Genomic DNA, 25983 nt, shown 5'->3' with positions numbered 1-25983 from the left:
TGAATGGTGGATTACCAGGCTTGATTGGAATTCAATCCGGAGGTAGATGCTGTATATAAACCCTCAAGATTCCTGCCTACAGAATAAAAAGCAATCTTCGTCTGAATTACAACATTATTAAACATCTACAAACAACTTCCCTCCCGTACATCCTCCTCTAGATTGCGACACTGGGATAGGCTTGTACAGTATTATTTTTTAGTCGAATTGTGGTCCCATTAGCCGATGCTTGTAGGAGAACACTATCAAGCGGCACATTGGCGGACGTTGATTTTCGCACTGTCCTTCCATCCTTGCCGATAAGCATCCCGATCTCGAACAACTGATGGCCGTGTTTTCGAGTGGCGAAGTTCGATGTTGTTTTTGCTTTAGGAAATCATCCGCAACTTGTTCTGCAGTTGCACGGAAGCGAACTAACTGCATTCCAGATTCCCAGGGAGAGCTGGATATTTGCTCCAGAGCGCCTTGTTTGGGCTCCAATTTGGCGGTTGAATTCGAGTCCATGGTGAATTTCGGGATGTTGTTGGGGTTGGGTGACTGGGCTGCCTCCCTCTTCACAAATCTGTCGATATCTTCGTCCACGTTTCCGGTCATTTTTTTGTTACCCATATCTAGCTCGCTGAAGTCTGCTGTCGTATGGAGATCACCACTCTCAACAGATTCAATATCAGAGCTGATCTGGTCGGTATCTGTGTTTATTGGACCGAGAAGTTCGTTGAAAGGGTTTCTGCCGCTGTTGTCCACACCCAGAGACGGAAGGTGGCGAAGGCAGTCAACTTGTCGACACTCTCTTCCTCCTCCACGCTCCCCACTTTCAGACATATCCAGTTCTTTCCGCTTTGCTTCGTGAAGCTCTCTTTGTTTTTCCCGATTGGCCATGCCAACAAGCCCATCCGCAACACCGACACGGTAACTGAATGTGGGAGTGCCACCTTTATAGGCACACGCCTACTCGAGAATTTTATTGTGCGCCATTTCGAATCCCATTGCGGCGGCGATAGTGTTGTCTGCAATGCCGAAAAAGGTCCAGTGAACGGAAGACCAATCGTCCTCAGAAAAATATTTGCAGTCGAAAAGGGTACACATTGCTCTTGCCACTTTGTCCACAAACGTCTCCGTCATAACGCGCGTGGAAGACCCTGCCTGCCTTGTAATAGTCACGACGCTGTTTCCGCCGTAGCATGCCTTATTTACGCTGTCGTCACCAACCATTAGATCCGCTTGAGTCACATTATGTTGACTCATGAGCTTCTGGGATACGAAAAGTGCGGCCTTGGCCTCTCCCTCCGTAGTGTTGGCGTGATACGCACGACTCAGACACTTTTGGATCCTATCCAGAACGTTCTTGTCGACTGTAGGTCCGCATCGCTTCTGGCGGGCACATGCCGTTTTTGTCACTGTTGCATTTTGAAGAGGTTTTCTTGTGGATTTCCGTGCTTGGGTGTGACGAAATTCTGGCGGCATTTGCTTCAATGATGAAAAAAAAAAAAAAAGGGAACGTTACTGGGAACTTTAAAAGTGGTGCTGACTTACGCGAGTTTTCAGACATGCGAGTGGGAGCTTAGACACTGAGGTCAAACGCGAATCGATCGTACGAAGATTCATTAGGCAGCTATATATAAGATTCTGCTTTACAGTATTCCGACCGGCTCATTTGCATCATTCTTTCTATGCATTTCCTCGCTGGTCCACTGAGACACATGGTCCTCATGATAGGTGGCTGAGTATTAATTTCACCCTTTGGCTCAAGGGTTTGTCCGCGAATAAGTGAAAGTTAATTTGACGGAAAGCGTAGAAAAGCTAACGGCCAACTGCAGCGTCACCGCAGTTGGTGTCAGACGATTCTGGATAAAGTTTACTTGAGATTCGCTGTGTTGGGCAGGACTTCTGTTGAACATTAACCTCGTCCACTACAACCCATGATGCAACGCTTCCGTTCTCCATTGACTGCATCTCCTGCGGTGCAAACAGGCCTTGTAAGAGTCAGAGCACAACAAATGACGGTCCAATGTTGGAGCATCTGTTCACCATGGGCAGATGCAGTTGACCTTGGGAGTTCTGCAAATTTCACCACGCAGCCATGTTTAACTCGGTTCACGAGTTGCCACACCATTCCTTTTTCTGAACATTCCACTACATCTATCGCAGCGCAGATGCATCACACGGGTGCCGATACCGCCAACTGACCTGTCGTGATTGGATACAATGATTTTTCAGTTTATAGTTCAACATTGACTGCATTCGCCTAGTAGATACAGTTGGCAAATATCAAGACTCTAGATGGCCACTAATTAAATAATTTAGTTCTTCTTGAACGCAACTTTGTTCAGTTTCAGACGTATCTAAACTCGACCAACTGCCTGCACTATTGGATGCCACTCTTCTGTTCAACATTGTCGATCTCCACTGCAACGCAGTTGATGACCGCATGTTTTCTACCTCAGCAAGCTCCATTCTCGCGACAGAGGGAAGATGCGCCATTCAAATGAACCACGTTGATCTGACCCACACATCCATTTGTTAGGACAGCAGACTAATCGTGACCGCCTTAGTGGGCAACAGAAAACACCAATGTCGTGTTATCCGGGACCATCCCGTCTGAGGATGACCAGTACGTGCACACTTGCGCAGTGAAAGTTGCTGCCACTGACAACTGACATATAAGGAGGACATCTTCCCAAGAGAAATGATGCATCGTGGTCTTCCATAAAATCTCCTTAGTAAACCCAACTCCACCAAGAAGCGAAATGAAAAAAAGAAGAGACGCCGAGCTAGAGGATTGTGAATGTCTCAAAGAGTTTCTAGAATCCATGACCTTGCTCAAGTTTGGGAATCGCGTCCAAGAATGTTTTCAATCATTGGCTAGTCGGACCAAAGGCTATTTATCCATTGGTGGAAGGTCAATTCAAGAGATAATCTGTTGGATTTGACCAAACTAATATCTGAAAGAGAGGACGAAACCTGTTCTGAAAAAGACCTTGATTCACTTGTTGACCACATGAAGAGCAAACGTCCACATCTTTGCGCTGTCTTCTCGGATTTAGATCCACTTGGCAGTGAGCTATTGAAAACTGGCACCCTTCCTCCGCATGTGGATTTCGGTGATATTGCATCCAAGGTACAGCGAGCCTTAGATCTTGATCATGACAAAGCGGTTCGAGACAGTTGCAAATGGGCTTCCCTGGAATGGAAGTGGGAATCAAAAAAATGAGGTCTTGTCATTGGAAAATATCCTTTGGTAGTTAGCTCCGATCGCTTACTGAACGATAATGAGAGCGCAGAGTCATCAGCTCTCACCCGACGGGCAGCTTTTCGTTGACGAAAATTGCTCTATTTTTTCTATTTAACCTGGATCGACGAAAATATTCCTTACTTTTCACAGATTGTTCATCCGAAGCAATGCCAACCCTAGGGGCCTTTAATGATATTCATCAACTACACGAGTTGCCTTGGACTTTAGTTTTCGATAATGCATTGGTAATGGCGGCGTGCGACCAGCTCGGACAGACAGATGCCGAGTCATGCATATTCGCTGTATCTGGCGGAAAAAATCGCCTTCACTCTATCTTAACATCTTCCCATTTCTTTGAATTATTGCTTATCTAGGTCAGGACATACCTTAGGCTTGTAGTCGCCGTCGCCGGTTCAGTTCCAGCAAGGACGCGCTTAGCGGTCCTGTTTTTAGCGGTATGGCAGGGAATAGGCATGGTAGATAATGTTAGGGAATGTGTTAAGAAGTTAAGAAGTTAAGAAGAAAGAAAGATTTGGATACCTTCAGTCAAGAGTGATCCTGTAAGTTATTTTATACAGTACCTTGCCCTGAGACTTAGAACTGTGTTCCGGAATAACTTGATTTACTGTCCGGTAGGCCCGTTTCTATTTTAAGAGACAGCCCTTTATCCGAACAGATGTTAGCCATCTCAGTCTCAGGTTATTCGATTTTACATTGCATTAGGACCTCCAGAGTACAGGATATAGATATAGCTATCCGCATCGGAAGGACCGGACAATGAGAAATGTTGTCGTGACTACGATTTTCTCCCAGCTACAAACTGCCCACGAGAGACATGCTGGCAATATTCTGCCTACCTGCTGACAACAACTACAACCAATATATTGTGCCGATGTGCCTACGAGAGATGACTATGCTGCTTGCGGGCAGCAAACTGCTCGAAACCCCTCCCTGGTCGACGCCGGCACTGTCCGGCCATTTCGGAAACGGGAACAATATGATATTGAACATGATGACGCGGCTAGTGTGAGCTAGCCATCGAATCCGAGGCCGGCATGGAAAGTTACAGGTCCCTCTAGCCACAGTTATTGTAGCGCTACAGGAATACCCTTGTGATGAGTACTGTCCAAATGCCCTGCTCAATTAGGCGGAATGGGACGAGGAAAACGCATTCGAAGTTCCTGGATCCCAACGATCCTGGACTCGAACGAACGATCAATAGGCTCATGAACCGCACTGTCTTCCATAGCTCATCCGGCTCGGCAAGGACAATAAACTTGATTACATACATACATACACTATATTATATCGATTTAGAGTGATTACAAAGAGGGACACAGGAGCACCGCTGCAGAAGGAGATCCCAACGATGCCCAATAGACCTCATCGCCATGTTTTCTCACTCCAAGTGTGGTTGGCTCAGCACATGGTAACCTGACGATTTAGTCACGGAGAAGTTAAAAACACGGCACTTTGTACTGCCATACATGTACACAATCACGATATTTTGGCCAGGTCTAATATTTAGAGGAAAGGGAGGCCCTGCATTGGCTGAAAGGTGCTGAAGCTGAGTTTTCCCCATTTGCTCTCTACCCAGCAGTGAGGTTCAATCGGCACGTCGACGGAGCGCGTCGCATCAAATTATAATCGCTTCACCACACTGGTTTCTGACATATAAATTATGCTTTGTATCAAATTGCTCTCTCACCAAGCATCCTCCTTGATAGCCTAAGCCGTGGCCTTGATGTTAGTATTTGAGATAGTGTATATTATTATTATTATTATTAAATCAAGTTTATTGTCCATACCGAGCCCTAAAGCTATGATAGACCACATGCCATGAGGCCGGGACGTCTACCAGACCTTGGTCTGCTACTATTTAGTCCCTGGCTCCTATTAGTTCCTGGGTGATAACCCCTTATGAGACATTCTGATCCTTTTCCTCGCCCCAAACCGCCTATCTGCGTAGCGCATTCGAGCTTCTTGAGCTCTCCTCGGTTTCTCTAGCAGGTGGGTGTCCCCTAAGCTGTGAGCCCAGGCTACCCCTCCCTATCCTTCTCCGACTCGGTCTGCTTCTTCTAGAGCTTCCAGCCCCCACTCGTCGTCTTGCCGGGCTTGTTCCACTGCTCGCGGGAGATGCCCTACAGGCAAAGCTACCCTTGTGGTCGCTAGGAATTGTAGAATGGCCTTAGGGGCTTTAGGCTCCCCTAGAAGTCTTCCTTCTGGGTAGTCTTCGGCTGCAGATGGGCCGGCGATTCCATCCCTCTCGAAAGCACTGTAGAGCTTCGCCCGCTGGTGTCGCCACTCCCGACATTCGAAAAGTAGGTGGTGCACAGTTTCCTTCTGTTCTCCACACCCCTGGCAGGCGGCGCTGTCTCGGGCCTGAATTTGATGAAGATATATCCCAATTGCTGCGTGTCCCGTCTTTAATTAGTAGTAGCGACTAGCCAGCTGCTTAGATGCCCGTCGGCGGAGGGGTCTAGTTGCCATCCTTTCTGAGGCCGGTAGTCCCGTTGGCTCTGCTTGATGCGCTTTGTCAGAGCCCGCGCGAGCCAGCCCTCCTTGCGTGCCTGAACCGCTTCTGTACAGGCTCTGCCAGTGAACGCTAGGGACAGTCCCCCTGAGCCTGATCCGGGTTTGCTGGCTGCTTGCTTTGCTGCTTGGTCTGCTCTTTCATTTCCCTCTATCCCTGTATGACCTGGGACCCATTGGATAATAGGTTCACGGCCTTGGGCTAGGAGGTCCCGGGCTGCTGTATGGGCTTGAATTGCTAGGGCTTGCCCTGGCCCTGCTTGTGTATGCTGTAGCCTCGCGATGGCTGCTTGGGAGTCAAGCAGGATTGTAATAGGACCTTTGCCCCTTACTCGCTTTGCGATCCGTAGAGCCTGTAGGGCTCCTAGGAGCTCTGCATCGAAGACTTCTTGTCCTAGCCCTAGTGGGAAGCCCCGGGTCTTCCAACCTCCCTGGAAGTCGTGCCTGCAACCCCCGCCCCGGACCTGCCGTTCTCTAATCTGGACCCGTCCGACCAAAGAGCCTCCCCGGGTTGAATTATCTGGGCAGCAGAGTGGGCTTCTTCTGTGCTCCAGACTCTGATTTGGCCTGGGAACTGGCTCTTTGATGCCTTTATTACGCTTTCAAACCCTCCTGAAGGATCTGCTGGGAGGATGCTGGCCAGTTGTCGGGCTAAATGCTGTCCAAGGGACCACGGTCCCCTGCTGTCGGCTCCGGCCCACATTCGGTTTCCCGGCGTCTGCTCCCCAGGTTGGACGTGCTGATCTCCCTCCCGAAAGCTCGCTGGGAGGACCTTTTTGGCTGGGTGGTCATCTGGTAGGCTAAGTAGCCGAGTCGTATAGCCTAGCTGTCGTTCCTCAAGCAGGGCCTCCGCTGGGCCTAGGCCTGCCTCTCTGACTAACGGACCAACTGGGGTAGACTTTAGCATGCCTGTAATTGCCCGGGAGAGATAGTGTATATGTGTGAGAGTAAACATGGAAGCCAATTTCGAATCCGAGTGTATATGGCGGTAGTCCCTTAAATCGAACGTAATATGTAGAGTTCAACGCAAATAGAGGTCAAATATGTTGTTAATGTATTCATTTGAGCAAAGTAATGTCGGGACATATCCCTCTGTCAGAACAATCTAGCGGTACAGTAACTTACCGCTAGCGACCGAGGGATAACATTGCTTTGCTTAGCATAGGCAGTCTTGCGATAAGCTGCGGCTCCGGTGTTGTAACCGCCGAGTGTCGGCGTATGGGATTAAGGGGTATCTTAGAACCGGAGACGAACAGAGATGGAGGAGAGACATGAATCAATCAACTTTCGCTTTAGGAGCATAAACACTGTTAAATGTGTACACACTACCTAGCTGGTGATACCAACAGTAAATTTCCCATTTCTCTTGAAGAAAGCCAAAAACAAAGACTGATAAATGGCACCAGAAGAAATTTCAATTCTTTTCTGGCAAATACGTTTTTTTGCTTTGAAGAATACAAGAGATCGTAAATGTCAAAAGATCGACTTCGTACATTCATTCATACCCTCTTGCGAAGATCTTCCTTGATCCTCATGAACAACAGAATCTATAGGCAAATTTCCTTGCCACTCAGGATCTCGGATCAATTTATAGATTATCTCACGCCACTGGTGAAAGGTCGATTCGGAAATATGAAGGCGCCAACCTACTGTTTTCAGGAACAATAATTCAAGTTTTTGGATTTCCACTTTGCTGATCCCGGATATCCTGCTCCATGAATTTGTGGTGATGTTTTCATCATTTAAGTATCTGGAAGCTAGTATCAGTGCTACCAGAAATACTTGGCGTCCGAATTGTAATGTTTCTGACGGAAACTTTTCTTGGAGTTTTTCATGTGTCAGACGCTTGACATGCGGCTTGACCTTCATCAGATAGTGTAATGCCACTATTAAGGTATTATGTCTTGTGCCTGAGTGATACACAGTTTTCGAAATAAACTCGTGTAAAGAAGTTTCATTTTGACCCTGATTTTCGGAGGACTTATTGATTGGAGTGGTCGAAGGTGGCCATACCGCTGCCAAAATTCGACAAGAAGCTCCTGAGCGCCTCGAATGAGCAGCAATGGTAATGTTTTGGAATTGGACCTACCAAAAAGATCCTCAAGATACTCTCCATTCACTGGCTTGAGTATCGCGTGAAGAAAAGGCTTTCCATTACGTCTTATATTCATTGGTGAACTAGCGCGGTGGGTATACTCGCGTCGTTTGCGTGAAATGTACCCCTGTGCTACCTGCCCGAGGTAATCTTTCACAAAGCTTCGGAACCATGGTGTTGTCTTTGTTCTTTTGGAAATTCGACTCCGTGAATTCATTGGCTGCGGTATCTGCTCGTTATTCCTTGGTGCAAGTGATACGGTTTTGGGAAAAACATATGAGGTTGCTGCCTTGTGTTAGTAGAGGATAAATAAATGTCTTGTCTTGGGGATGGATGGGAGAGAGCGGTTCACTAAATCAAATTTATAAAATAATGTCAAATGTTCAATGCATCTTACTCTGAAATTTCCTCAACGGTTTGTTCGACTCGTCGTCTAATTCCACATCGTTCTGCATGGAATTTTGTGTGCAGAACCCTGCCCAGTTATGAAAGAAGTTGTCTTGTAGAATTGAACAAGAGGGTAGTGACTTGGTCGTAAGGATCCTTGAATCTTGCTGGGGATCTTGAACGTTGGAAACGTATCGACTGTATCCGAAAGTGGTGGGAGATATCACATCCATAGAGCTTTTATGTTCAGGCGTTTCTACGGGCATTTTGAACAGTGAGCATGTTTTTCGGGGATTGTGGTTGGTCAGAAAGGTTTAGTATCTGAACAAAGACCAACGAGTGTGAGGTTTTTGGATCTGAGTGTACAAAACTATATCCCCTACCTAATTATCCCAATACCTAAGATATATGGACAGACTCTCCTGTTGGTAAAAGTTACGGGAAAGGTTTTAGGCGACCGAAGGGTTTTCGACAGTTCATATGTCCTCTTGAACTTCCCAACAATAAAATTGTTGTTGCACTATTCTTCGAATCCAGACACGCTTTACACCCTTTTTTTATCTTAGTCACGGCTCGGCGGGGTTGAAAATGTATTGATCAGATGTTCGAATAATCAAATTTTGATACTGTATTCATGCATTGAAGACGCAATAACGCCAACAAGTGCACCATTGTATGCTTGAAAATGAATGGTGAATTGCTGGCTGAGGAGCAGGTGGAAGAACAAAGCAAATTGGCGATCAATCTTTCCAAGCGGTAGGTTGGTGATATATTTGTGTGTCGCGTCAAGACAAAAACATATGAAAACGAGAATTTATTGCAAGAAGAAAGTTTGTTTAATAATTTTTTAATAGATCGTGGAGTCTGTAAAGTAACCAGTCACTCAGTGTTTGAATACCAGATGAGAGAAACCTGCTAGGAGCTCAGATGTTGTGTCTTTGTTGTTTGAAATCCCGATGGGATAGTTCTATTGTGCTGTTATCTTAATATATATTCTCTTTTATTCTCTCCTATTTTATTTTACTTTATCGTTTCTTTCCTCCCTACGAAAGAAATTACGCGGGAAGCATTCAAGGATACCGATCGCTAATAAAGACGCGACTTTCAATTACCACGGGTTGCATAACCAAAGGTATTATTATGCCCTCTCAAAATGGCACTTGATGCACACAATAGAAATATTTAATATAATTTTGTTCTATTCATGGTTTCTAAAGAGGAGTCATCAAATTCCGATTATAAAATCCCTTCCTGGTCCATTTTTTAAGAGGAAGTTGAAACCATGCATACTAGAACGAGATGAGACTACATCTCGAATGTCAACGCTTCTTGTCAAAGATGCTTCCAATGACTATAAATGGGCTATTTTGCTACATTATTGTTTTGGTATCCATTTCCATGAAGTTTTCTGCGGCAGCTGAAGATATTTACCATCACCGTGGGGGTATCCATCTACGAAATAACTGCCCTTTCCCATTGTATGTAGAAGGTGTGGCAAACGTAACGTATCTTGATACAGTTATTCCACCAGGAAAAACCTTTTCTGATTTATATCGCCTCACGGTTGATGGTAAAGGGACTTCTCTAAAGATTGGTGTCCAGAAAGGAAGTTCCAATATAACTCAGGTGGAATACAGCGCTTGTTTCCCAAGTAATATAGACACTGGTTGTCTACCCTTACAAACGGTGTTCTATGATCTTTCGAATATCAATGGCAGTCCATTGATGCAATATGGAATACGTATTGAGCCATCTTTCAAAAACTGTACCACTATTACCTGTCCTCAAAATGTCGAGCAGTGTGATCAGGTTTACAACAATCCGGATGAAAATTATGCCACGAAGGCCTGTGACAGCTCTGCAGATCTAAAGGTCGATCTTTGTTTAGCATAGTAGATTTCTTCAAAGCGTATTTTCATGCATTAGAAGTCCTCACTGGCGCATGTATTACACTTCGTGCAGATGACCAAAGGGAAGGCTTCGTTTTCCGGCTCTGATCTAGTCTGCTTAATTGCAACGACCGCCATATCGAAAACCGGGTGGTCACTAGGATTTCGCAGGATTGGGTATTTATTAAAAATATAATATTAACTAGCCTAGAGTAGCATATTCACACTCCATGGTTGTATCCTGCATATTGGTAATTACCAAGGGAAGAAATGACAAGTTCCATACCGGCACCAAAACTTTTCCCACAGGGTCCAATTAATTCCTAGCGTCTTCGTGTTTTAAAAATGAAAGAATATACCTTATCAGAGCGAAAGAACTTTCTCCATCAGTGGTCCTGATGATTTCTTCCTCACCTGTAACATGGATCAGGAGCATTGCAACGATGTTTTCAAACTGAATGGAATCTTGGTCCCCGATAGAGAGAGTAGCTTCTTCCATGGATTCTGGAATTTCATTGGCAAAAAGAAAAGGAAGAAATCCGATTGAATCTTCCAGTTCAAGCCTTTTAAGATTGGAAAGCTTCACAGGTGGGAAGCAAGGTACCCACGGAAACAGAAGAATGGACCTCTTAATGCGGATCTCATCAAGACTGGCACTCAGATTGGAAATCATGGAAGCAAATCTTGTTCCAGCAATTGAGTGGTTCAAAACCAATAACCTTAGTGATTCCGTTGAGCCATAAAGTGCGAGGTTGTCATTTTCTAGCCATGCGATCTCAAGCCGAGAGAGCTGTGGAAAATTTCCTAGGTTCACTAGAACCGAGCAGTGATGCGAGCGAGAAACGTGAGAATCAAAATCGATAGAAAGGGATGTGAGTGATGGTAAGCGAGGAAACGCCAAGCATCCGGCAGATTCACTGTGAATTTCAAGTTCTTGCAAAAGCCAGAATGAAGGACAATATATCCCTAGACTCAACGGGATGTCGAGCACATTGTTTCGCAAAGGGACTCTGTTGTTGGACGATAATTGCTGCATGTGCTCATGTTGGCTGCCTTGCACAAATTGGGTACTATTTCGTGTCACAGCTGTGTATTTCAATATGGATATTCGAGAAAAGCATCTAAAAAGAAAAAGAGGGAGAGGTGGAGAAGGACATGGTGTCTTACGGGAAGTTCTTCAACACGGCCAGGTTTCCAGGGTTCATGGGTAGGTGGCACCCACGACAGCCAAGATTAACTTTCTGTATTTCCAATGACATACTCTGTAGGATTGTTGTGATTGCCCTGGCCTGCAATGTCCTCCCGTTCAAACTGAGAGTAGTTCTTGGTTGAAGGAAAACGTCCAGTTGACGAAATAATCTCTCAGCCACATATGGCCGCAGCGAGATTGAAGTGTTCCAGAGTTTCCAAAGATGGTCATGCTCTGGAAGCTAGGATGTGTCAGTCCGCTCTCTCACTTGTGGAAAACTTGATACCCTTACAAAGTCGAGGATGACATATAGTAAGTCCAGTGGAAGTTTTAACAGCATTCTTTCACCTGATAATCTGGTCTTGTAACCCAATCGTAAATGATTTCAGTTTTGCAATTGTCTCAGCTGTGCCTTTCGTGGTGAGGATGTCTATATTGCTCTGTAGCGAGCTCTAGGTGACGCGGCGGCAATTCAACCTTGCAACTCTCGAACAAAGAAAAGAAAGGACTTAACATGCGCGGGATTGTGAGACGATGAGAGGAAAGGAATCGACACCTCTACTTTAAACTGGTATAGTAGCCTAGGGTTTCAGAACTAATATCCTGTTGGCCAGAACCGAATAATCTGAAATTCCCATTATACCTGTTTGGATACCCTCACTTATTGGGATGATGGTGGAATGCATGGCATACTGAATCAACCAGGGGAACGACCAACCCTCACTTACCGGCCCAAGTTAACATAGCCACTAGTTGCGCCGCTCTTTTTGGTTCATTCTCTTTTCACATCTGCTCAATTAGCTACAATTAGTCTGTTGAACTGAGTCCGATGTCCGCGGATTGGTGTTTGATAATATAGGGCGGTGTTCAACGTCGGACCTCCTAGGAAATCACCCTCCGGTTGATGTCGCCCGCGTTAGCAATCTCCTATTCGAGATGACCGTGGTAGTTGCTTCCTTTCCGTTGCTTTGTCCTTTCCTGTGCGGACCGATCAACAATTCGAACCAGCGAGAGGAGTCCTGCTCAAAACAGTATTAAAATTGACCACGCTTTGAGTTCTCATGTCGGCTCTCGGTCTCTGATACCTTCGACAATGCATTCTTGGTACAGTAATTGATTCAACAGTCACTTACGTAGCTTCTAGGGAATGTTAAGTAATCCGCAGACGGAGTTGTAAATTTATTGCTGCTCAGCTGGACAATTCGTCCGCGGTTCCAGTCCGTCCGACAGTATTTTCCGGTAGGAAGAGGTATTGTCCCTGTATTCGAGCGCGGAAATAGCCGAAGATCTAATAACAGAGTCCAGAAATTTCGATATTTGTCCGGGACGCACATCGAACCCTGTTACATACGGTAGCGCATTTTTACGATAAATGATGCTTAGTGAAAGAAAAGGCCAACAACCGAGCGGGAATATCTGGGTTCCTACGAAAGCAATGGAGATTTTGTGTGAAAATCTAGACCGTACGGACGTCCCGTAATGGAAATGCAAATCACGAATAAATAAATCTCTGATTCAAAACCACTCTAGGATGCCCAACAATTTAGGAAGCCAACTAACTAGTAATAGACTAATACAAAATAGGAAACAGGCGGTGAGAGTCCAATTCTTGACACCTTGTCTTGGGGTTGCACTTTCAAGACACCCTCTGCAGTATTAATAAAAAGGCCCATCATTGACACTATCACCACCCACCTCCTGGTGACGACTAGCTCAGAAATAGTACAGGGCTTCATATATGTATCCCGGACACGTAAGCCATACTATTGGCGGTCGTCGATTTCTCAAGGCTGTTTGACAAAGAGCGAACGCCCGTCAGGCGTCAGTAGCGCGGAATACAGAGTTGTACTACAGGCTCGTCTTATCGAGACTGGTGGCGTAAAGGTTGTGGCCGCACGGTGTGTCGTGTGTCTTTGTGTAGTGGGCGTTTGGTTGTCGCAACGAGAAAGCGCGGTGACACCCAGACACCCAGCAGACATATCACTTTTTCTTGGTGTGGATCTTCATGTGCCGCTTTAGGTGATCTTGGCGCCCGAAGGACTTGTTGCACTCGAGTATCTTGCACTTGAACCGCGCCTCTTTGACAATGGAGCGCACGTTTTCCCGGCTCAGTTTAGAACATGCACGCTGCTTCTTGGGCCGCCCACCGAAGACCTGGCCTTGTTGTTGTGTCAGAAAAATCTCACTACCCGCTGCGGAGAGGTGGCCTTTCTTGTCAGACTCAGTCTGTGCTTCGTAGAACTGACTTGAAGGCGTATTGGCGCCGAAAGAAATTCTCAACGGTCGGATAGGAATCAGGGAATTTTGCGCATTGGAAGTGGCGATTCTGGGCGGCGACTCAAAGCAGGAGACGGAAAGAGTAGCTATTGCTGCAAAAGGGAAAGCCTGCAGAGGTGTGACTGTCTGCGGTGTTATAGACTCGTCTTCGGGTATCTCAGGGAGCATATTACACATAGACACCGAGTTGGACATCTGTTCCAGCTGGCAAAAGTTTGGTCGGACAATGCGAAAACTAGACGTAGACTCAGGTAGGTAGTCCGGTTGGTGGGAACAGGAGTGGTTGGGAGCAGACTGAATAAGTGTCTGGAAGGGGAAATCGGTTTCATTCTTAAGGAGACTTTCCGCGTCATATCTCTGGAGGTAGTCAGAGATGGGAATCTGCTCTTGGTGGCCATTGCTGTCACACGGCAGGGTGTTGTCTAGTGACGACAGGCCGTCCATCTGAATCGTACTTTACGGCGGTTTGGCGGACGTGCGTCTTTTCACCGACAAGCGGTGGCTGATAGAGTCTTGGGAGCTCTGAATATAAGAGCTGGTATTGAAGTACGTTGGAACATGGACGAAAATCTGGGGCCATCCAGAACTCGCATTGGCCTTGAAACGCTGGTGTGGACTCTAGAGGATGAGTCTGGGCAAGATATCAACCGACATTTACTGTCTTGCAGACGATCCCCTCGTGCCTACCAGCTTTTAAAAATGTCGGGTCGAATAGCATTAAACAAAATATATCAAACACGGCAACTTTCAATAACGTCTCCTAGATGATATAAGATGAAAATTCCATCTGCTCGGTGGATTTTGCCGAAGGGCAGTGGATGCATGAGCGTCTTCTCCCTACCGTTCACTTTGTGCGGCGCAATGCGGTAACCGGTATCACACAACCAACAGAAAGCCTCATCCGTTAGCAATTACCTTCATCTGCTGCGATGCCGCTGCAGCCTTTATGACGCGACCATAAACATGTCTAAGTGGAGAAATTTAATTCTGTTCAGCATTGACTGCGTTGATTCTATATAAGCCCTCTCTGAGATATCGGTTCAACTGGCATCGAGAAATTAATGTTCAACATACTGCACCTTTGTGTATCCTTGTGCGCAGGCCTCTATCTGGAAATTCTAATCTAGTGGGTCTCATTGCGGCTAGTCCGCTACAAGACAGTATTACATAAAAGCTTGTGCACTAGGTCGAGTTCAACGAATAAAAAAGACTTGCGACGTAGCTGTCCAACAGCTATGTGAGGGAGTAATTTGTAAAATTGCTGCATTGCCCAGTCACACCCGTTCAGAACAGCAAAACAAGTAACCAAGTAGTCAGATGTGGACACGGACCCAATTGCACTAAACCAACTAAATTATTGTTCTCGGAACATGAACTATAGGAATCAAGTACTGTAACTAAAGAAACCAATACAAGACTATTAATCACTTCACATTTAGAGGATAACATCATCGTTCCAAGGTGTAAATTTACTATAACACAGAATTCATGGATATAATGTTCAACTGCCGTGCAATTTCTCTAGTTGCAAGCGCAGGTATTGGTGTTTTGGGCTGGATGTTGTCTTAAACTAGTTGTCGAACAACTAGACCCAGATGAACCAGTGTTGTCGTCCTTACACTTGCTGCCAACTTTGAAATCATTATCAAGTACGCACTTGGAAGTTTCTCCTTGTTGATTTATAAAAGAAACACTGCTGTTTTTGTCCACAGTCACCCACGCAGCCTGTCCTCCATTCTCCGTACCACAAATGTCAAGCTTGAGCACCGTTGCATCAGTGCTGGTCCCGTTTATATAAAATCCTGGAGATTAGTCAACATCTTCTTAGTCTGTGAAGATAAGCCTGTGTGGACGTCAAGACGTAAGGACTCACTCGAACAGTCTTTTCCGTCGAATTTGGCGAAGGGCTCCGAGTAGCCGGTGCAGCCGTGGTTCCCTTCAGACCATATCCTGCATACCCCCTGGTTATTGATAACAGCAAATGAATTACCAACGGCGAGCCTTGTTAACAGGCATACGGATGAGACATAGGTTATTGGCCGCATTCTGATTGAAATTCAAGGCAGCGACAGAAATTGAGACTTCTTCGATTGTTATGGAGCAATTGGGGGGAATGAGTCGCTCCAGGCAGCCTTATAAGCTCAAATGATTACTTTGATTACTTTTCGTTCACAATACTGTTTAAATTGACATTACTCGCGTCTAGACCAATTTCCGTATTACAAGTTTATAATCGATCAGGATATTTAGATGTCCCATCTCGATATTTGATTCGATACCCCCGATTGTTTTGCTGCTCTAATCTTCCGTTCAACAATTGTGGCCCATCTTATTCGAGAACCCACGATGCCGATACTGAAAGAAACTAGCAATTTTGACCGAATAATTGTGTAATATAACACTTTTCGTCACCTGTAAAACTTCTAGGAGGCCGGTTCCGTTAGATCCTTTTTTTTTTTTTTTTTTTTTTTTTGAGTGACAACATTCTACATTGACAAAAGCAACGGGTGGATATTGTACTTCACTTTATTGATTTATTAAACAGGGTTGTGGCATATGACGAATAATAGTGTTCAAGAGACGAATAGATACTTCTTGTATTCATACAAGCATGTCGAAAAAGACAAGACGGCACTCAAAGCATAATCTCATTTGGATGGTCATTGTCATGTAGGTCTTCTTTAAGAAGCGTGCCTGCTCCTAACCATTTGCTACTTTGCTATCCCAAATGATCAAACATCCTACATTCTTGAAGATTTTACTCCTAGAGAAAATGCGCTTATTGAAACAAATCCCACAAGAAATATTTGACATTGTAGTGAAAGGGCTGAGCCCTAATCTCACTAAAAATGCAGCGGATATTTTCTTAAAGAACGAAACTCAAGAGAATAGGCTTTGGAGAGCTATATTCGAAAAAGATGAATGGCTTGACAAGGCTGTTGAATTGGGAGCTAGCCCCGCACTGATTGGCCCAAAGTTAGGGAAATTCGGAACTCCAGGGTACAGAGATTCCTCACGTCTTCATATCCTCTTAGTAACGAATGATTGGCGGGGTGATGTACAATATTCTAAGGATCTACTATTTCAGTGTTTGAAGGCGGGGTACAGATATAATAAAGCAAAGCTCCAGGTTACCCTTCCGGAGACTAGGCTTAAAGGCCCCAACAAACAGAAGATGCTCATCCCAGAGATCGTACTATATATGCGTGATGCTATATGCCCAGATGAAATCATCAAACTCCCGAAGCGGGTGATTAGACGTTTTTTCGAAAGGAGATCAGTACGCACACAATACAGTTTCGTTCGAGATAAGAAGATTTACAGTTTGGATAAATCATCTGTTTGTGGAATAGGAGGGGAGATATCGGAGCCGGGTGCACTTATCCCAATATGCGCCTTGAAAATGATCTGTCTCGGTGATGAATGGCAAGTGATCTTAGAGGCGCCAAAATGCCCTCGCGTCTCTACAATACTAAGAGACGGTAAAGGTGGAAGATATGATAGTATTCTTGGCTGGAAACGTGTTTGATTGGCGGTTGAGAATTGAGCTATGCACTAACCGGAATTTCCTGTTTACAGTAGTCTTATTATTACGATCAGGCTGAAATTTTAGCTTTAGAAATAATTTCCTCTCTCGATCTTTCGTCATTGTGGATGTGTCAGACACCCAGCACCGGTATCTGTTACTAGAGAAATTGGAACTGAAATGCATGGAACTTGCTCTATACGGTACCGTAACAGATCTACTTCTGAAACTATCGTGAATGTCCAAGTGACTAAGGGTTTAGCTGGTCTTTTTGAGTTCCTTGATTCTAGAATTCATCGTTCGAGTACAATGAAGTGTAATTGACCGATTGACCATTTACTGTAAACGCTTCTTTCCACTTGGTCACTTGTTTTACTTTTTTGTACGGTCTTTTTTGGAGGCCATGTAGCAATTTAAGGGCTATTTGTTAACAGCCGTAGGGCAGCTTATCTCGCAGGCTACAGTAGGTTTCTCGACCTATTGCGAGAACACAGTGAGCTATCTACGCTTTCGTGATGTGACCCACATAGCGAGAATGGTCCAGATCCTAGTGTCATATAGCCAACACATCCTCGTGTGCGCAGTTGAGGCTGGTGAATTTATTCTGACACGGATATGGTTTTTTATATTCCCACGGCGCGTCTTGGGCGATATAGAGTATAAGAATCTTTCCAATTCTTCCACCAATACAGTACTGCGTTACGGACTTTATAGTATTCATAGTAGCTACGGTGAAACTGCTGTCATTGGAAAGGACCTGTAGAGCGCGGCTCACCAGTCTCGGTATTGTTCAAGTTTCCAGCTATTGCTTTTGGAGTTAAAACTGTGTATTGTACTTTATAGTTACAGTAAACATAAACTAATCTACTCACTGCTAAGGGCTTCAAGTAAACGTCTTAGTAGAGACATAGAACCTTCATGTTTTGACATCCTCACCGTATCTTCGTTTTCAAACACCGCCAGGAGACTCGAATCAGCCTTTGCTAATTTGTAGATATCTTGCCCGCCAATTTTGATAATAGCGTTTTCTAGCGAATCAGACAGACCTCGGGGAAACAGCAAAGGGAGGAGTCCCACAGAATCCTTCAATTCAAGAGACGTCAAATGTGACAGATCCAGAGTGATTGGGCCCGCAGGATGGACATCATATGAAAAGCTTGAGTATATTGCCTTGAACTCTTCGAGATATTTTCCTAAGTTAGATAAAGCAGAGTGAAGTCTCGCTCCAATGACAGAGCAAACCATTGAGAGAAATTTCAGGGATTCTGGGGAGCCAAGCAATATCAGGTTGTCAGATTCCAAGCATGCCACCTCAAGACAAGACAGCTGGGGTAAATGTGTTAAGTCAACAAGGGCTATAGTGTCGTCTCTGAGGTCTGTGCGAGAATTGAAGTCGATGTAAAGGGATTTGAGAGTAGGTAAACTCGGTAGTACCAGTAACTCAGCACACGCGGCTCTGATATCAAGCTCTTGCAGCTGCCCAAATGAAGGAAAATGTATTCTGGAATCTGGATTTTCACCGCTTATGGATATCAACCGAGAGGAGTCCCAGGTAAATGAATACGAAGTCTCCTTGGGTGTGTCATTGTGGACTCCAAAGGCCTCAAGACTATATCATATTACGTCAGCATTTTCCTGCAGAATTAATTTTAGGAGATAGAACTATAACGTTAGAAGGGTAGTCTCGCATACCAGATGTGCTTAAATCCAGGCATTCGATTTAGGCGTCGTAACTGTTCGACTTCCGACTCGCATTCCCAGCAAGAGACGTGCATTTCTTGGATATAGGCTGACCAATCTTCCAACATGTTCAAAATATGGTCCGCCCGTAGCTCTTTACCATTTAAACACACAGGTACAAATGATTCAAACACAACCTCAATTGTAGAAAATAACCGTGCTACAACAATGTGCCGCAGTGTCTTCGAGGTGTTGAAAAGTGTCCAAATATCGCTGTCTGGCGCCTGAGACGTGTCAGTACTCTCCAAAATAGAGCTTTGTGGAGGTTGCTTACGCAGTCAATAATACTGAAAATGATTTCTAGAGGGAGTTTTAAGAGCATAATAATAGTCCGAAAGCGCTGTTGGTTTTTTTGAGCCTTTCACAAGTACTGTTAGGGTTCAGTCAACCATTCGCCTTTTTAATCAATGCGTTCGGGTCCTTGTAACTGAGGATGGCAGAACAGAGTTACTAAGACCTTCGTTGGTTGGAATGGCGCTCGCAGGTCTGTACTCAATGCTGTTTCTAAGTTCTCAAATTCCTTGCAGCGTCCGTCAAAATTGTTCTCCATTTTTTCCGAACCGCGAACGCTTGTCCTTTAACTGATGAACGGTTCCCGTTGAACGTGGGCTTTCGCACATTACATCTAATCACCCTGGCTGTTTCACCACCACCTATCCCACTCACGTTCAGTGTGTATCAGGAAAGCAGCCCTTGACGCTCACCAAAAGACGTTTGTCGTATTATCCCCTCTCGATGGTATTGCTACTGAACTCAAATAATGACTTCATCAACATAGTGCCGTGCAAAGGTGACGAATACAGAATAGTTTGACATAATTTTCACGAAAATTCCAAACATTTTAAAATCATACTGTACTAGATGACCATCTGCTCTTTGGTGTAAGCTCTAGAACCCCGTTTATAGTTTCACGTTCAGCTATCTGCAGCATTGCACTTTGAGCCGTGCGTCAAAAAATATAATCTTCTAAATCAGAGGCTTGAAATCTAGTCGGACCCAGGGCTTACCAATTATTCGTATACTCTCCGCTGACTATTCCCCGGGTCGCAGCTTTGGGCACCGCCGAAGCCCAAGAAACTTGGTTCCCCGTTCTCCAAATGCAACAGACCAAATACAGTCGTTCTCGAAATCGGCTTGACCGATATACACTCAATCACTCTTTTCTGGCCCCACTGCCAAGACCTTAACGCATGTTAATAATTGAGCGGCCCGCATTAGTTACAGTCTGAGTCGAAAACAGATTCCCTTTTGGACTCTCACGAATTGTTTCTCGAACCCTATCTTGAAACACACTAATCTATATTTGGCTTAGTCGTCGATCTCCTATTCTAAGAATAGATAGGCTTTTTTTACATGACGGCAGTGTGTCGTAAAATACTGTATTTGACAGGAAACATCTTTTTAACTGCAACTTCTGTGCCCCTCCTGCTGCCTAGCTAGAGAATGTCAAGGTCCCTGGCATGTCCCGATCTTCGCGAAGAGAACTGGCACAATATGGCACCGAGACTCTCCCTGTCAAAGCTACTTTCCTTCGTAATATGATACGGAGCCAGGCACTAATCACGTCTCAAATGGCTGATGTAGCTGAATGCAGCGACCGTACAATTAAAAACGTTCGCAGGAACTTACGGCTCTTTGGTAGCGTCCACGCCCCTGCAAATCGTATTGGTAGGAGACGAAGCATAACACCGCCGATGCTAGAAGCACTCTGCCACCATCTACTCGAAAAGCCCGGTCTCTACCTCGATGAGATGGTCGTCTTTCTATGGAATGAATTCTACACACTAGCAACAACATCTAGCCTCAGGAGGGTTCTCGCTTCCCGAGCGTGGTCCAAGAAGACAGCTCGACAGAGGGCCAAAGAGCAAAACGCAGAATTACGAGAGTTTTATGTTCATAATTTGTCAGACTTTTAATCATACCACCTTGTTTACGTTGATGAATCTGGGTGTGATAAACGGATCTGGTTCAGACGGATAGGCTAGTCACCACTGGCGTGACCCCTGTGCAGGTATCACAGTTCCACCGCGATGAGCGGTATCAGATATTGCCTACATATGCCCAGGATGGGATCGTCCTCTCGCGTGACTTCCGCGGCTCTACGGTTTCAGCTTGGTTCGAGGACTTTATCGATCAGCTTCTTCAGCACTGTGTAAAGTGGCCGGAGCCGAAATTCGTACTGATTATGGACAATGCGTCATTTCACTATACTGAGCGGATTGGGCAGATGTGTGCCGCCGCAGGAGTAAAACTGGTTTATCTGCCGCCGTACTCACCGGACCTGAACCCCATTGAAGAATTTTTCGCCGAACTCAAGGCCTTCATTAAACGTAACTGGAACTACTATGAAGAAGACCCCGACAGCGACATCCATTCAGACTTCATAAGGCTGCTGTTTGGCATTCCTCATTGCCTAAACAATCAGCTGGAACTATCTTGGCTGTTCTAAGCTGCGTTTCTGGTCGTAAACTTGGGTGCCAATTGGCCCATGGAGTCTTCACAGGTACCCCCGTCGGTCTTAGACCTTATATATTGCGGGATAATAGTCCAGAAGCTTTGGGTCGATCGAAAAAAGCCTTCGTTTACGGAAATTATGATATATATTTGATATAAATGGGGAAGTAGTGGATGTTCTTAAAAGTGACACGCAAGACTTTCAATAGTGGACAAGGCCTGGGAATATTGATAAGCCATTATTGTACTCTTGCGCTATCGCCGTTGCTGGTTGCTACGAAGCCTCGAAAGAAGACGACATTGGGAGTTGGCTGGCATTGGTTGTCGACATCCTTCATAAGACTCTGACTGGTGCGATAAAATATAGTGCGTATTCTGCTATCCAATCACAGGTACATCCTAGAATGACTTCGGTGTGTGTTCAGCCATGAATGCCCAGTACTGGACGTATATGAAGACGGTAAAGATACAAATCCGTTAGCGAACGGCCGAGCTTTAAACACTAGTGTGGTAGATAAGAGTTGTAACGCGCAATACTGTGGAGTCATTCACGCATTTCATAAAAGCCATCAATAATGACAAAATGATGGTGAATAGGATTGAAAATCTCGAGTCAATTAAATCCAGTTAAAACGTCCTAAAGTTCAAATCCACTCTCTGTGATTGACCTCATAAGCTGCAGGTTCCACTGCGCCGTAGGAGAAGCCTGGGAATTTATTAGATGTAACTGACTCCCATTTTCATCGACTGCAAGAACCAAGCTGCCAGAATACGAGTTTGACAACTTCCAAGCTCCATTTCCTTGGCTTATAACATGCCATTGTTGTCCAGAGAAGTTACCAGCCGCGGCCAGATGCGGCCGTGTTTTGTCGTCACCATAAACGTCCAAGAACATCTTGGTTCCAAGCCACATAGTGCAGAGATTGTAGGCTCCAGGGCTGGTTTTGGATGGACGAAACTGCCAATACTGACCACTGAAGTTTCCATCTGCGGCCATTTGCACCCTACCATCGTGTTGCTGATTTCCGTCATTGACAACGTCAAGCGCCATGCCAGGCTTCGTTGCATTCTTAATTTTGTACCATGATTTGCCGTCCATAGATCCCGATTCCGCTGTTGCTGGGGCCCCTTTTGGTGGCAAAGGTTTGGTAACGCGTAAACCAATGTACGGTTGATGGTTGTTTGGTAGCGGAGTCTTGACACCAAACGGCAACTTCATGTGGCGGTGGTATGTGACGATTCCAGCTTTGACTCCTAATCCATCAATCTCCCATTCCCCAGAGCGCTTATTTTGCAATAAATCGGTCAAATATTTCGTCGCCTGATTGACGACATCATCGGAGACATCTCTCAAACTTTGTTGAAACTTCTGCAGTTGAGCTTCGGTCTGCTGGGATACCCATATCGCGACAGAGCCAGTGGGAATAAAGGCGGATATAATAAGCTCAACTACATCCCATTCATTGATAAGATCTCCCCAAGCAATACTCCAACCACCGGCTGCGACTTCAGCGCGTCGGTCATTGCGGTCGGTAACTTCCGTCATGTTGGCCTTCAGTAGAAGAACAAAAGTTGAAAGTGTTCAATAATAAAGTCGCAGCTAATCTCAGAAATTGGAAGAAGGTTATTTCGAGCGATCTACCTGAAGCAAACAAGCTTTTATAGACAAAATTAATAGACTTTTAGTAAATAAGTACGACATCACAGTAAGGGCAATCTAAAATAGTGTACTTTGTCATGCATCATTCTGAGAAAATTGCCGTCAAAAATCCAGATCATAATGATTTCATGTTCAAAGCGGCGTCAGATCGATCCTTCTGGGCCATCATATACTGACCAATAAAGGTGACGAAGATATCACCAACATGTGATTGATTGAAAAGTAAGACGCTGTATGGCATTTTCACTGGCGTTGACGATAGCGTGGTCTAGGAAAGCAAACGCTACCTTGGTAAAGCTATGCTGTTTAGTTTTTGTTTAGCGGTAGAAGTCTCCGAGTAAAATATAGTTACGACAGACCGGACGAGACCATGTTAAGTCATAAAAATATTTCCAAGGTACTTCCAAGCTGCCAATATTAGATCACAAGATGAGACGAAAACAGCATATATTCTGCTTCGACCAGGGCACGGTCGCCGCGTTCTCCGTGAAATTCTTGGCTATATATCCAACAATAACCAACGCGGCGTTACAGTAGTGTCCATCAGCATGATATGATTGGTTATTTCAGAGCCGGCTTCCAATTTCCAACTTTAGATTAACGGATGAAATGCTAAATTTAGTAAAAAGTAAAGAAGGGTAGTAGGGGAAAAAAAGAATCTGTTCATTAGCGTGGTCGGCTGCCCCCCTCTCTCTCTCATTTTCACCTATTTCCACTTCTTTTTTTTTTTTTGGTGTTCCGACCGATGCGCGCGGCGTCTCTTCTTCGCTTCGGGCGACGGAGCGCTAGGGGCGGGAGCACGCACGGGGGCGAATCAGCGACGGAAGAATTGGAATGAGCCCTGATCCGAATTGCCACTAGAGAGAGTATAGGTTCTTGGCGGGCGGGTCATAGCGAGGCCTAGGTTGTAGCTTATTCTCACGTGGGCCAAATTCCTACCTTGATCATGCCAGGCGTTTTAAAATTAATTCACAAATGGCTGTCGCGTCGAAAAGTCTACTAAGGACAGGTGATGATTATTGAGTCAACCGTTTGTTCCTTCCAACTTCTTCCGATAAGATAGCTGCAAACGGAAAAATAGAACACTGAGCCTTACCTAACCAATCATACTCTTGTATACCTGTAAAGACTTCTAGTGGAGAAAGGAAGTTGTTTTTTGGTTGGTGGGGGGACTTTAGTCGTGGTTTTGTCAACTCTGTTGTATGTGACGAATGGTAAGGCGGTGGATAATGCGGAGGGGTCTGCACCGGGATTCTGTCGGCAGATACTTAAGCTTAAGCTTCCACCTCCACGGGGAAGTCTCCTTTTTCCTTTCTTTCCTTAGCTTTAGTTGCTTCGTTGAATGGTCCAGCATATTTGCAAATCTTGCTCTTGACCTCGTTACAAACTCTAAACAACATATAACGAATGGGCGCCGGATAGAGACTAACTACCCGCATAATTTAACTTTATAAAATCGAGGTCTAGATTCTGTCATCGAGAATGACATTAAATAGAAATACTTTGACGTAGCTATTACCTGTATTCCAAGCAATCATGCCTCTTGGTAGCAAATGAGATTAACGAGCCGTATACATGTGACATACAATAAATCTGGAGCACTTCTCTTTGAGTTCTTTGGACCATAGATGGAGACTCTTTTTTTCTGATCATGCCGCTTGACTCGACTAATATTTAAACGCCCTCTACGGCCCAAATTCGTGTGGGATTTCTGACCTGGCTTGTTCTTAACAACCGGAAGGAGTCAAATCCCGGAATACACTGTATTAACTTCCAACTATGCGCATCACGATTGTCTTTGGCCTGTTTGCAGTAACTGAATTTGTTGCTGCAGTCGGACCATGCTTTTGTTGTGACTTCCCCTATGGAGCCACTTCTGGCAAGAAAGTATTTGCTGGGGGATTTGAAAATTGCATAGACATGAAAGGTAAGTTAAATGAAAGACGTGCTAATCTATAAATGACTAAAATCAGTTCTAATAGGGTGCAAGCCTTCTTCATGCGACCGGAGTTATGTTTTCTGTCCAGCAGGATCTATTGTGAGCTCTCATTTACTACTTGACGATAGTATAGATACATTGGAACTGATATATGAATCAGGATGCCATTGATCTCCCTGCTTACGTATTTTGTACATTTGACAATGGACAGCAGCCTGGCCCAGCGTAACCTTCATTTCACAATAAGCTTCGGACATTTGCCTTCGCGAATAAAATTGCAATGCGGATGCAGTTAACAATGTATCTATGAGGAATACCATAACAGCTATAGTCATCTCAACATGAAAAACAACTCTTTCTTGGCAAAAACGTATTCTTGAAATATCTTGATAACCAAAGGCCCTACGGCTCTGAGAAATTGTTCAAATTTTAAGTGAGGGCGAGCGCTATCGTTCGACACCAATTTTATTGGGAAGAATGACAGCGATCGTCGCCACGGGTGCAAATGCACACAAACTGCCTCCCTAAAGGGGGTCCGGGGGGAGAACACCAAAATCAACAGCACCCCTCGCCAACATGGACGAAATCGCCCAGGTCGCGCAGGTGGTGCTCCAGCACATCAGAATGACGCGCGAAATCCGGGTTGATGACTATATTACTGGCTTCATTAACCAGGTCCGCCAGTACGCACTCAGCGCCAGGCGACGCGTTCGCAATGGCCAAGGTCATGTCAAGAATTGGAATTCCTACAGATCACATACAGGAACTTTACCCCTCATCAATTTTTCCTATTTCGTATTAGTCAGTTATTAGCTACTTCGCCCCTTAAATTGTTGGGCATTCCCAGATTTATCTGAATCAGAGATTTATTTTCTTCGTAATTTGCACTTCCATGTGGGACCGTCGTACGTCTAGATTTTGACAGCTATTTTAATTTTCAATAATCCAGGCGTTCTAAAGGAGCGCAAAATCGGGCGAAAAGCTGCTGGTTAAACAAGGCCTTCACGACATTATCTGCATTCAGTTTTTGATCCCAAAGGATAGGGTTTTCCGCTTTCCAACC

At 45.0% G+C, this 25983-nt stretch overlaps 4 protein-coding genes across 4 annotated transcripts; all 4 read right to left on the bottom strand.

Annotated features, from left to right (window-relative positions):
• Window positions 1-245: 245 nt before the first annotated feature.
• On the bottom strand, window positions 246-1549 carry N7474_004986 (DUF2786 domain-containing protein; the record flags this gene model as incomplete). The annotated part of the gene is made up of 4 exons (XM_057196401.1): window positions 246-366; window positions 419-913; window positions 953-1352; window positions 1534-1549. 4 exons carry the CDS (start codon window positions 1547-1549, stop codon window positions 246-248), a joined length of 1032 nt encoding a protein of 343 aa, XP_057053797.1.
• Window positions 1550-13304: 11755 nt separating this feature from the next.
• Window positions 13305-14045, bottom strand: N7474_004985 (C2H2-type zinc finger protein; the record flags this gene model as incomplete). Its single annotated transcript, XM_057196400.1, has 1 exon — window positions 13305-14045. The coding sequence occupies one exon, from the start codon at window positions 14043-14045 to the stop codon at window positions 13305-13307; it is 741 nt and encodes a 246-aa protein (XP_057053796.1).
• A 1077-nt stretch (window positions 14046-15122) lies between these two features.
• N7474_004984 (uncharacterized protein) lies at window positions 15123-15646 on the bottom strand (the record flags this gene model as incomplete). Its single annotated transcript, XM_057196399.1, has 2 exons — window positions 15123-15403; window positions 15463-15646. The coding sequence occupies 2 exons, from the start codon at window positions 15644-15646 to the stop codon at window positions 15123-15125; spliced, it is 465 nt and encodes a 154-aa protein (XP_057053795.1).
• Window positions 15647-21958: 6312 nt separating this feature from the next.
• Window positions 21959-22867, bottom strand: N7474_004983 (RICIN domain-containing protein; the record flags this gene model as incomplete). Its single annotated transcript, XM_057196398.1, has 1 exon — window positions 21959-22867. One exon carries the CDS (start codon window positions 22865-22867, stop codon window positions 21959-21961), a length of 909 nt encoding a protein of 302 aa, XP_057053794.1.
• Between the last annotated feature and the right edge of the window lie 3116 nt (window positions 22868-25983).

Source organism: Penicillium riverlandense (genome assembly GCF_028828495.1).
Source record: "Penicillium riverlandense strain IBT 135883 chromosome Unknown utg000003l_segment0_segment0, whole genome shotgun sequence".
Lineage (NCBI taxonomy): Eukaryota > Fungi > Ascomycota > Eurotiomycetes > Eurotiales > Aspergillaceae > Penicillium > Penicillium riverlandense.
This window is presented reverse-complemented; position numbering and strand designations above follow the sequence as displayed.